At 38.2% G+C, this 12,446-nt stretch overlaps 1 protein-coding gene across 2 annotated transcripts; it reads left to right on the top strand.

Moving 5' to 3' along the window:
- The first annotated feature begins 317 nt into the window (after window positions 1-317).
- Window positions 318-12,174, top strand: LOC133297673 (uncharacterized). Of its 2 annotated transcripts, none has more exons than XM_061496842.1 (10): window positions 318-708; window positions 1,016-1,085; window positions 8,207-8,331; window positions 8,564-8,672; window positions 8,767-8,830; window positions 8,918-8,973; window positions 9,107-9,214; window positions 10,150-10,299; window positions 11,149-11,319; window positions 11,724-12,174. In XM_061496842.1, the coding sequence occupies exons 1-10, from the start codon at window positions 494-496 to the stop codon at window positions 11,955-11,957; spliced, it is 1,302 nt and encodes a 433-aa protein (XP_061352826.1). In that variant the 5' UTR covers window positions 318-493; the 3' UTR covers window positions 11,958-12,174. The 2 variants fall into 2 exon arrangements, with proteins under 2 accessions (XP_061352826.1, XP_061352825.1); XM_061496841.1 differs by having other exon boundaries at window positions 8,564-8,684.
- The last annotated feature ends 272 nt before the right edge of the window (window positions 12,175-12,446 follow it).

Genomic DNA, 12,446 nt, shown 5'->3' with positions numbered 1-12,446 from the left:
ATTTTTATTTTTCAACCTCAAAACGACGTCGTTTCAATAAACATTAGACAAAATTATCTAAAATAAAATTAAATACTTTTTTTTTCCATAACTTAAATATATATTTAAATATAATTATTCAATTTAAACAGTTGAACCAATAACCTAATATCCTAAACAAGTCAATTAGCGGGCGGAATTTTATAAGATTGGTCTCGAGCTTGGCAGTTGACACATATGGTTGTTAAAAATGATGGTGAAATCTATTTATTGTCAAACTTTTCAAAAAGTAATTTGGGGATTTACTCTCCGTAAACAATGGGTGTAAAGATTCAGTTGGGTCTCCGGTCGGGTCTATTCAACGGGCGATCGATTTAAGAATTAGAAGAGTGGATCAACATTTCATTTCACCCACCACACCACCACACCACCAATCCCCCACACACGCACTCGTTCAAATTCTTACAGTAGTTGGAAGCGACGATAAAGCAAAGTAAAAAAAAAAAACATTGGTATGGCTATCTCGTTGTGTACCCCTACCTCCTACAATCTCAAACTCAAATTGGACGGCAGAGTCTCCCATAAACTAAACGCAAACTCCTTTGCTCATTATAAGCGTCGTTTTGGCTCGAGCTCAACCAGAATCTGTTGCAACTCTAATAATTACGGCGACAACGACAAACGACGACCTCAATCTGATGCCATTCAAGTTTACACCCAAATTGAGAGGTTCTTTCTCTTTTATTATTATTATTATGTTACTCTTGTTTACTCTTTTGATTTATTTTCGTCTTTTAATAAAAACCGTCAATTGATTTGCATATCTGAAATAAATTAGTTCTTTGATGAGCGAGGAAAAAAATATAATAAATAAGAGAGAATAAATAAATATAGATGCTTGAGGAAAATAACTATTCAGGGTATTGGTGATTGAGGAAAAAGATATGGATAATTGGAATAATCTCTAAACTATAAGTTTTAGCTTAAAAACCGCACTGCAGTTTGTAGCTCATGGGTTTCTTTTATTTCTTTGCAGATTGCTTACAGATTCTGTTAAACAATCACAGGATGCCTGGTGGGGTTCCAGCGACTGGAGTGAAGTTGAGGTACATAATAGTAAATACCCTTCTGGGTCCTTGACAAAAAACACGGTCCCCATTTTAGTCCCTTGCAAAAAAAAATTACTCTTGAGGTCCCTAAAAAATTCAAAGTGGATCCATTTAGTTGAAATCGTGGTCCCTTACAAATTCAAAAAAGACCCATATTAGTCCCTCAAAAGGACTAAAATGGGTCCATTTTGAATTTCTTAGGGACCTCGAGACTAATTGTTTTTTGTAAGGGACTAAAGTTAGGATCGTATTTTTTGTGAGCGACCCAAAAGGGTATTTACTCTAATATATAGTATGATTTATTATTTTATATTCAGTATCATATAGTTAAAGTTTCATTCATGTTGGGCAATTTGTCAGTATATATTTGGTACTAGCTTTCGTCATTCTGAAAAAGGCTATTCTTTTTTTGAGCAGTCTGATGAAGATGATTCTTTATTAGAGAAGAAGATTACTGTATGCTATCATAGAGAAGGTTATATAATTATATGTGAGAGGAATTTGAAACACAAAACACTAGACTTCATATAAACATATCTGTATTCTGTTGGTATTGCAGTTTCTATTCTTAGGATTTTTTATAGTATGAAGGGCTTTTGTTTGATACCTTTGGAGACTCGTGACATGATGCTTTATATACCTAATAGTTTCTGATGGGCCATGGGCCTGAAAGTTAGTGAATTAGTTAGTTTGTTATGGAAATTATTCTAAAATATTCCTAAAGTATTGGATAAAAGGAGAGTGTGTGTACTGAGGTATGCATGAATTCTGTATTGGCTTATGGGGAAATTGGGGATCTCTGGGAGTTGAGATTTCTGAGTTTATTTTCTACATTTTATCCTTGTAAGGAGCTTGTCTCTGTTTATATTTTCTGCAATTTTACATTAATAAAAGTAGGTTCCATCAATTTAGTATCAAAGCACTACAATCCTAGGAGTGCTTTTTGATCCAGATCTACAAATAAAAAAAAGGAAAATAAAATTAAATGGGAGCAATCAGTGATTTAGAGCATAGGGAAAAATTGAAAAAAATCTTGAATGTCTTCAAGAAGGCAATGAAGAACATGGAGAGACAGAAGCTTGAATATGAGAAGATGGAGTCTGAGAGCTTTAAAAGTATCCAAGAAGCAGCAACGACTGAAGAAGCGAACGACGAAGAAGATGCAGATCAGAAAATAGAAGAAGATGACGACAGTGCAGAAGAAGAAAAAGAAGGAATCGATGAAGAAAAGGAAAAGGACACAGTAGCAAAAGAAGAAACAGGAGTCGTAAAAGATCAGGAAGAAGAAAGAGACAAAGAAGATGTAGCAGGATCAGAGAAAAAAGAAGAAGGGAAAAATAATAAAAATGCAGAAGATGTAGAAGAAGAAGTGGATGGAGATGAAGTTGCAAAAAAGGAAAGAAAAAAACATGCAGCAGAAAATGAAGAAGAAGAAATGAGCGAAGAAGAAGAAGAAGAAAAAATAAAAGAAATAGTTGATGACGGAGGCGGAGAGAAAGAAGATGGAGAACAGGAGAAGCTGCATCTACATGGCCAAATCGATCTGGATTGTGTCTCCATAGATCAGAAGATGGCTTTAGCTCAAATGGTGGAAGTTATGTCTGTGCAAGGGATCAAAGAAAAGGAAAAGCTAGCAGAGAGGATGATGATTCACTTGGGCCGTAGGGTGAAGTGTGAAAATAATAGGCCCAATATACATATTATGGAAACCACTAATGGGCCAACGGCCACAAGCCCGAACAACAAAGACCCAGATTCTAATAATTTCCAAGGTGTGAATAATAGGGCTGTTGGGCCTCACATTCGGCCCAATGAAACAAACCCTACACCTGTGCAAGTGGCAGTTGAAGATATAGAAGGGCAAGAGTCAACGCAGGGAGCTTCCGTGGGAAATGTCAATGGTGGCGATAGGTGCGGCACACATTTCCAACGACTGTCGTCGGAGGAGATGGAGGAACGACGGCGGCACAACTTCTGCTTCTTGTGTGACGCTCCAAACTCGGCAAATCAGGGGCTGGCGATGAGGGACCTAGGAGAATAGTGAGCAACGTGAACCAGAATTTGAAGGAATGGAAAGATTCAACACTATGCACCTAGATGTTTGAAGGAACGACATTTGCTGCATACGCAAATACTAAAATAATAGTCAAGCTGGTGGATGATGTTGGTGCTGTTTGTTAGAATAGTTGTAAAAATAGTTCAGTATATATATAGTCCCACATCGTATGAGCTCAACCTATTAGGTGTTTTAGTCTCTTTAAATAGAGAGCTCTTGTACATTGTAATACACTATGATTATTCAATATACAATTATTCTTTAATCTCAAGTTGGTATCAGAGCTTTTTCGCTCTGGGGATCCGCTTCCGCTAAAACCCTAAGCCCACTGCTTAGGTGTTCTCTTCTACTTTGCCGTGCATTCTTCCGGCGAGTTTTTCTCTAAAGCCGTGTGTCTCTCCGGCTTGTTTCTTCAACTGTCAGAACCACTTCCCGCCGTCAACAACCGCCGCTCGTCACTGTTCAGGCCACCGGAGCACTGTTCCGGCGAGTTTTCAGCCCAAACTACCTGCGATCAGGACCGTCTCATCCCGGCGACCAGTTCTGTGGTGGTCCGACCACCGTCGCGTCAGCCACGAGCCTCCACGCACCGTTCTTCTCCTCTGCGCGTGGTGCTCACGCGCCACCTTCAACCGACGCGTGTGCACTGTTCCGGTGGATTTTCCGGCCGTTCTTGGACAGAACTTCTCGCCTTCTTCTCCTCTTTCCGGATCTGTGCTTGGTTCTTTGTGGGTCTCACTTTAGACGCGTGGTTCTCCTTGATTGGATATCGTTTGCCTTCGTTTACGGCTTTTATATTCTATTTTTAAATGGCAGCAGCGTCCACTGATCTCTCGGAGGTTAACTCTCCTTGTCCTCCTGTCAAAACTTCCTCAGGAATCATCTCTACTAATATTGGGCCCATTACATCTTCCAAACTGAAGGATTCTACCTCTCTTGCTGCGAATATAGCTCAGTCAGACAATGCATCATTTGGTTCAGTTTCTCTCTCACTTGCGGATTATGCTGCACTCCAAACTCTTCTCAAGAAGGCTTCTCCTCAGTCTCAACCATATACTGGTAATCCCGTTGCTTGTGTTTCTCATTCTACATCACTTGGCACTTGGATATTTGACTCAGGTGCTACCGATCATCTCTGTGGTAATAAGGAACTCTTTACATCTCTTACTTATTCTGATCATTTACCTTCTTTTACCCTTGCGGATGGAACCAAAGCCCCAGTTCGTGGGATTGGACAAGCTCGTCCGACCTCTACCTTGGCCTTGACATCTGTTTATTACATTCCTGGCATCCTTTATAACTTAATTTCTATTAGTAAGTTGATCCACTCCCTCACTTGCACCATTACTTTCTCTAACCATTCTGTTTCTGTGCAGGATCCGGGTACGGGGGAAATGATTGGAGTGGGTCGTGAGTCACGGGGGCTTTACTATCTGGATGTGCCTCGTCCTTCAGTGGCACTCTCTCTCACAGATTCTCCACAACTTATCCACAGTCGCCTCGGTCATCCAAGTCTTTCAAAGTTGCAGAAAATGGTTCCTCTTTTATCTGGTCTTCAGTCTTTAGATTGTGTGTCATGTCAACAAGGGAAGCATACACGTCCCTCTTTTGCCAGTCGAGTCAATAAACGAGCTAATGCCCCTTTCTCTCTTGTTCATTCAGATATCTGGGGTCCAAGTCGTACCTTGTCTGTTTTAGGTTTTCGGTATTTCGTTACCTTTATTGATGATTTTCCCTGTTGCACTTGGGTCTATTTAATGAAAAATCGTTTTGAGTTATTTTCCATTTATAAAAAGTTTTATACTGAGATTCATACTCAATTTGGTGTTTCTATTCGTATTTTACGTAGTGATAATGCTAAGGAATATGTTTCTATTGATTTTTCTAATTTCTTGGCCACACAAGGTACTTTACATCAAACTACTTGTCCTCACACTCCACAACAAAATGGGGTGGCTGAACGTAAAACCAAACATCTCATTGAAACTACACGTACCCTTCTTCTTCATATGCAGGTTCCCCTTCACTTCTGGGCAGATGCTGTACTCATCTCTTGTTTTCTCATCAATCGCATGCCCTCATCTGTGCTCAACAATGACATTCCTCATAACCTATTGCTTCCAGATGTTCCTCTTTATCCTCTAACTCCACATGTCTTTGGTTGTACTTGTTTTGTTCATGATCTCACTCCTGGTAAGGATAAGTTAACATCCAAAGCCTTTCAGTGTATCTTTCTTGGTTATTCTCGTCTTCAAAAGAGTTATCGTTGTTATTCTTCCGATCTTAAGCGTTACTTAGTTTCCGCTGATGTCACTTTTCTTGATCAACAACCCTTTAATTCTATTCCATCTCAGTTGTCACAGGTTGATCATGTTCTTCCTGTCCCTTTTCTTGACTTGTCTTTGCCAGCTGCAGGTGCTTCTATTCCAAATGAGCAACCTATTGCTTCTATACCTGAGGACCGTCCCCTTCTCACCTATCAGCGTCGCAAAACTGTGCCTCTTGTCGACTCGACTCTTGCTGACTCATCACCCACTGCTGTTGCTTCTTCCTCTCCGGATCCTTCACCAGAGGCTTTTCCCATTGCTCAAAGAAAAGGTACACGTACTACTCGTAACCCTTATCCTCTTTATACTTTTTTGAGCTATGACCGTCTTTCTTCACCTCATTTCACATTTGTTTCTAGTCTTTCTTCTATTTCTATTCCTAAGACCACAGGTGAAGCACTTTCCCATCCAGGGTGGCGCCAAGCGATGCTTGATGAGATGACTGCACTTCATTCCAATGGCACTTGGGACCTTGTTTCTGCTCCTCCAGAGAATTCTACAGCTGGTTGTCGCTGGGTGTTTACTGTGAAAGTTGGACCTGATGGCCATGTTGATCGACTCAAGGCCCGCCTAGTTGCAAAGGGTTTTACTCAAATATTCGGCCTTGATTATAGCGATACATTCTCTCCGGTCGCTAAGATGGCGTCAGTTCGCCTATTTCTTGCTCTTGCTGCTATTCGTCACTGGCCACTCCTTCAACTTGACATCAAAAATGCCTTTCTTCATGGTGATTTACAAGAAGAAGTTTATATGGAGCAACCACCGGGTTTTGTTGCTCAGGGGGAGTCTGGGAAGGTGTGTCGTCTTCGCAAATCCTTCAAGCAGTCTCCTCGGGCATGGTTCAGTCGCTTCAGTTCTGCTGTTCAGGAGTTTGGCTTAATTCGCAGTAAAGTTGACCACTCTGTGTTTTATAGGATCACATCTCCTGATAAGGCATCTATTTGTTAGTCTATGTTGATGACATCATCCTCACCGGGAGTGATCAAGCTGGAATTTGTCAGTTAAAACAGTATTTATTCAGTCAATTTCAGACAAAGGACCTCGGGAAGCTGCGTTACTTCTTGGGAATTGAGGTAGCACAATCTAGACATGGAATTTCTATCTGTCAAAGGAAGTATGCCTTGGATATCCTAGAAGAGACTGGTATGTTGGAGTGTAAGCCAGTTGACACACCCATGGATCCTACTATCAAATTACTACCTGGACAAGGAGAACCATTATCTGATCCTGGACGTTATCGGAGGTTGATTGGGAAGCTCAATTATCTCACTATGACTAGGCTGGACATTTCTTTTGCTGTTAGTGTCGCTAGTCAGTTTCTTGATTCTCCGTGTGATTCTCTTTGGGATGCTGCTGTTAGGATCCTTCGTTACATCAAAGGAGCACCAAGTAAAGGTTTATTATATTCAGATCAGGGAAATACTGAAATTTGTGGTTATTCAGATGCCGATTGGGCAGAATCACCCTCGGATAGGCACTCTACTTCAGGCTATTGTGTTTTCTTTGGAGGAAACCTGATTTCTTGGAAAAGTAAGAAACAAACTGTTGTTGCCCGATCTAGTGCAGAGGCCGAGTATCCTGCAATGGGAGTTGCTACCTGCGAGCTAATCTGGTTAAAGCAGTTGATTCGGGAGCTCCATCTTTGTGAACAGAAGAAACCCATGACTCTCATTTGTGACAATCAAGCTGCACTACATATATCCTCTAATCCTGTATTTCATGAGAGAACCAAACATATAGAGATCGATTGTCATTTCATTCGAGAAAAGATTCAGTCAGAAGAAATCAAAACGGAATTTGTCAACTCCAATGATCAACTCGCGGATGTCTTCACTAAAGCTCTTAGGGGTCCTCGGGTTGAATATATTTGTGGCAAGCTGGGTGCTTACAATATATATGCTCCAGCTTGAGGGGGAGTGTTAGAATAGTTGTAAAAATAGTTCAGTATATATATAGTCCCACATCGTATGAGCTCAACCTATTAGGTCTTTTAGTCTCTTTAAATAGAGAGCTCTTGTACATTGTAATACACTATGATTATTCAATATACAATTATTCTTTAATCTCAAGTCTGTTGTCCACGATTATCTTGAGGTCAATAGCCACTTGAAGGACGTGTTTGTCCCAAATGATAATGTGTCCATGGCAGAGATGCAGTTTTCAAGGAGTGAGCAATCCCAGTATTTTAGCACTGCACGAATGGAAGCAAGTGGCAGTTTTTTGGTTTCAAGAATTGGTCAATATGTTTCAAGCAGTGGGACCCTGGTGGATGTTTTCTCACATTATTTGTCCTCTTCCTTCACCTTGAGGACAATGTGAGTTTTGGAGGGGGAGTATTGATAGGCCATGAGCCTGAAAGTTAGTGAATTAATTAGTTTGTTATGGAAATTATTCTAAAATATTCCTAAAGTATAGGATAAAAGGAGAGTGTGTGTAGTGAGGTATACATGAATTCAGTATCGGCTTATGGGAAAATTGTGGATCTCTGGGAGTTTGAGATTTCTGGATTTATTTTCTACATTTTATCCTTGTAAGAAGCTTGTCTCTATTTATATTTTCTGCAATTTTATATTAATAAAAGAAGGTTCCATTAGTTTCTAAAACACTAAAAGCAGCAATATGGTTTTGGCTTCGCGAAAGTTTGTTGGAAGAGACAATTATCTATTCTTATCGCATTGTTTTGAAATTATTCTCAATCTCAATAATCTTAGTACATATTCATTGTATAATTTCAGGGAGCATGGATTCTCAAACCCAAAAGCTCCAAACCCAATTTTGTTGTTCATTTTATCGGAGGTATATTTGTTGGTGCTGCCCCTCAGCTTACCTACCGTTGGTTTCTGGAGCGTCTCTCAGAAAAGTAAGTCCCTGTGATAATTACTTGTTGATTGTGGGCCTCTTGAATGCTTTTTCCTTTTCTTTTTTGTTCTTTTCTTTTTATAATGTATATATTGTTATTTTAGTTTAGAACCTTTGGATATTTCCATTAGCTGACAAATCCTATTTGTTCTATGAAATATCCTTACATCTTGAGACTCAGATCTAGGATCTATCAATGAAGAAAACTAATTCCAAACCTTTTCTGTTACTAGGGGTGTATTGATCATTGCAACGCCATATGCTAGTGGGTTTGATCACTTCCTCATTGCAGATGAAGCACAGTTCAAATTTGATAGGTGCTACCGCTTGCTGCAAGAAACAGTAGGTTTCAACGTATGACATGAGGGCTAATTTCTTTCTATTTTCTAATTTTCTTTTTTTGAAAGGAAAATGATAAAGATACTCATTGATTCAGATCCAAGACCTTCCTATTTTTGGTGTTGGCCATTCTCTGGGATCAGTTGTCCACCTTCTGATTGGTAAATTAAACACCTTCTGCTAAACTTGATTGTAGAAGGTAAATTGATTTGGTTTGTGAATACTCAATAAATTGATTATTTCACCAGGATCAAGATATGCAGTACAAAGATCTGGAAATATTCTCATGGCATTCAATAACAAGGTATTTCATCTTGCAAGCAACTTATATGTATACAATCTGCCTTGGTAGAGGATATATTTTCTCAACATTTCCTATGTAAGAATCTCCTTTATAATCAAATAATGATTGCCTAAATTTTGTTTCATTGTTGCAGGAAGCAAGTTCAGCTGTCCCGTTGTTCTCTCCAGTTATTGTCCCAATGGCTCAAAGCATTGGTCCACTTCTATCAGATATTTTTTCTTCACCAACTCTACGTGCAGGGGTCAGTATTCCTTCATAATTATCTTGCCTGGAAATGGAGGAAGACATCTATTAATATTTTCTAGGAGAAACATCAACAACCTCCTCCGAGGTATGTCAAATAGAATTTGGCTCCTTTTCTGTTTTATGTCATATTACAACAACCTTCCCTTCAGGTTCATTAAACAAAATTAAGTTGGAACAGTCATATCCTGATGTAGACAAATTCTTTTAATATCTGGCTTTTTTTATTTTTTTATTTTAATTGTGCTATTGGATACAGTTAGACCTTTTTCAGTCAAACTCTTAGACATCTCACGTAAGGTGTTACTTTATTCATGTGAAAGACAAAGCTGCAATGTCAAATGAAAAGTTTTTTTAAAAAATAATATTTATTTCTTACCATGAAACATTAGTATATCTCTTCTATTGATTTTTCCATCCAAAATGCTTTTATAGAGAGGAGTGGGAAGTCCAATTGCAGAGTTTCACCAACAAATTAAAAGATGAAGAAGCCTAGGATTTCTTAAGGGAGGTTGTTGCTATATGATATTAAAAACAAAGGGAGTCAAGTGCTATATTAGAAACACGATAAGTCCTTGTCATTTGACCATGTCTCAAGAAAGCTACCGCAATTTCCTTCAAGTGTGAATTGTTCAATACAGTAATTGCATAGTAGAAGTTAAAAATGTTTCGTGTCTTGGGAGCTTGTTGCAGTAAGGGAGTCAACTAAAATATTGGAAACAAATTGGATGGTGTTTGTTAGGATATTGCTTTGATTTTCCCTGTTATTTCAGCAATCCTTACTCTGACAGCCGTTGCTGCTATGTCTAGTCTGGGGCAATTTTGTGGTAGATTTACATATTGTTTTCAAGTACCAACAAGTATCCTTTGCACAGTGTTGGTTTTACTTCTTTAGATGGCTAATCTTAGACGTCTGAACTGAAATACTTGCAGGCAGAGATGACTTTGAAACAATTAGAAAACGTTAGCCCTCCCATTATGAAACAGGTTCTTCCTTTGGTTGAGCAGCTCCCTCCCTTGTACATGGATTTGGTCAAGGGAAGAGAAGATTTTACTCCAAAGCCTGAGGAGACACGTCGACTTGTATGTGATATCTCTGATTACTAATTCCTAACATTTTGAACCTTGTAATAAGTGAAGGGTTTGTTTTATCATTCATGCTGCCTAACTCTCAACATTGCAATTCAATCCTCTGTCAGTGAGCATAGTTATTTGTTTATAATTAATTGGGGAAAACATTTGTTTTTTTAAAAGATATAACTTTGTGTCATTTTATATCCTAATCGTTGATTTCCGTCAATCAATGGTTATAATTTATTGCGAATTATTAATTAATTAAAAAGTTTAACCTAATAAATGATAACCGTTGATTGACGGAAATCAACAGTTAAGATCTAAAACGATACAAAGTTATATCTTTTAAAAGGACAAACATTTTTCCCTAATTATAATACTCCTCTTGCATAAATTATATTTCTCATTAACATAAAGATTGCAGCTATAGTTTCTTCCTGCATTGAATTCTTAGGTCTTAGAATTTTGAGATCATACTCTTTTCATGGTTTATATAATCACATCTTAGAAGACAGCTTTATAACTGAATGTCATTTTATGGTGTAGGTTATTCATATTTATTACGTAATCCTATAGTTATTCTCATCTTACATTATATTTACAATGAAAAAAGGGAGGGGCAGGGCGACAAAGTTGATGCTGATATAAAAAATTGCCAATCTTATCCAACTCTCTTTTAATACTGTTAAGCTTAAATTACTAATTAGGGTCCAAAACCAACAATTGTGGGGCCTTTTGTTGAGATTCATGTAATTATTGAGAGCAGCAACTTTTGTTTCGTATTTTTGTTTTTCTGTTTTGAGTTTCTTTTTAGGTTTGCATTTGATTTTTGCCATTAATTGTTTCTTAATTCTTCAGATAAAATCATACTATGGCATATCCAGAAATCTTCTAATAAAATTCAAGGATGATTTAATAGATGAGACTTCAACTCTAGCACAGGTGCTCAGTTCAGAATCAGCAATTAGCTCAGTGCTAGACATGTCAATACGCAAATTGCCTGGAGATCACGGTCTTCCATTGCAGCAGGTACTTCTAGTAAATATGGAACAGTTGACCAAAGTGTTACTGTTTGGCAAATTTTTTACCCAAATACCATATGAACAGTACTTTTTACTAGACTGCCACACTTCAAAGTTCGCTACCACTGGTACCAAACTTCATCGCCAATGATTTCGTGACACATGACATACTTTCACAGGAAAAGTTAACTGGTGGTAGCGAACTTGGTATGCTATGTGGCACACGAATAATGTTATGTGTCACGAAATCACTGGCTACGAAGTTCGCTACCAGTGATAGCGAATTTTGACGCGTGATATTTGGATAAAAAATTTGCCAAACAATAGTACTTTGGTCGATGTTCCAGTAAATATAAGTTTACTTGTCCCAATATGGCTTTTTTTGGGTAATTTTTATTATCCCCTTTGCAGGCCCTACCGGATGTTCCACCATCAATGGCCGATGCAGTTAATCGTGGAAGTGAGCTTTTGTCAAATCTTACCATAGGAACACCATGGGAGATAGTTGCCAAAGAAGTGGGGAACACGCTTGGCATGGATTCAAAAGTCCTTCGTGCTGAAGTCTCAAAGGACATGGATCTGCTTTTGGATGTGATCTCATCCTGGATAGCCTCCAACTCAGGGCCTAAACTTTTGAGGCCGTAAGGTCACAATTTGAGCAACTTTTGCAAATAGAAAGAGATGCTTTGTAGAAATATATAGAAAAAACAAAGTTGGCATTAATACTTCTTTCATCCTATCTTGTAGAATGCCGGTCATGTTAATGCATACAAGTAAAGCAAATAGAACTTTGCCAATCACCCGATGTAAAAATATGATCTGCATTGAGACAGAAATAGTTGTGATATAAAAATTATTGGTTTCTCGGAATTTAGCCGTTCAAAATTGTCGTTCGTATTTTCCGAAGGTATGATAGGATGCCAACCTTCAATTAATTTATTTTTATTTTTATTTTTTTTTAACAATCTTGCTTGCACAATTCTAAGCCTAGGGGGTGGTTATGTTGATTTTAAAATCCTGATGATCTATGTTTAATGTATGTAAAAATTCACGTAAATTTTGTTTGATTTGTCATGAGCTAGTTTTTCCAATAACTTAAATTTTTAGGTGAACATACATGAATTGTAACACCCC

This window comes from Gastrolobium bilobum, unplaced genomic scaffold (genome assembly GCF_033153095.1).
Source record: "Gastrolobium bilobum isolate Gb01-03AN ecotype WA unplaced genomic scaffold, APGP_CSIRO_Gbil_v1 utg8615, whole genome shotgun sequence".
NCBI classification, from domain to species: domain Eukaryota; kingdom Viridiplantae; phylum Streptophyta; class Magnoliopsida; order Fabales; family Fabaceae; genus Gastrolobium; species Gastrolobium bilobum.
Note: the sequence above shows the minus strand (reverse complement) of the source record. Positions and strands in the feature narration are given on the sequence as shown.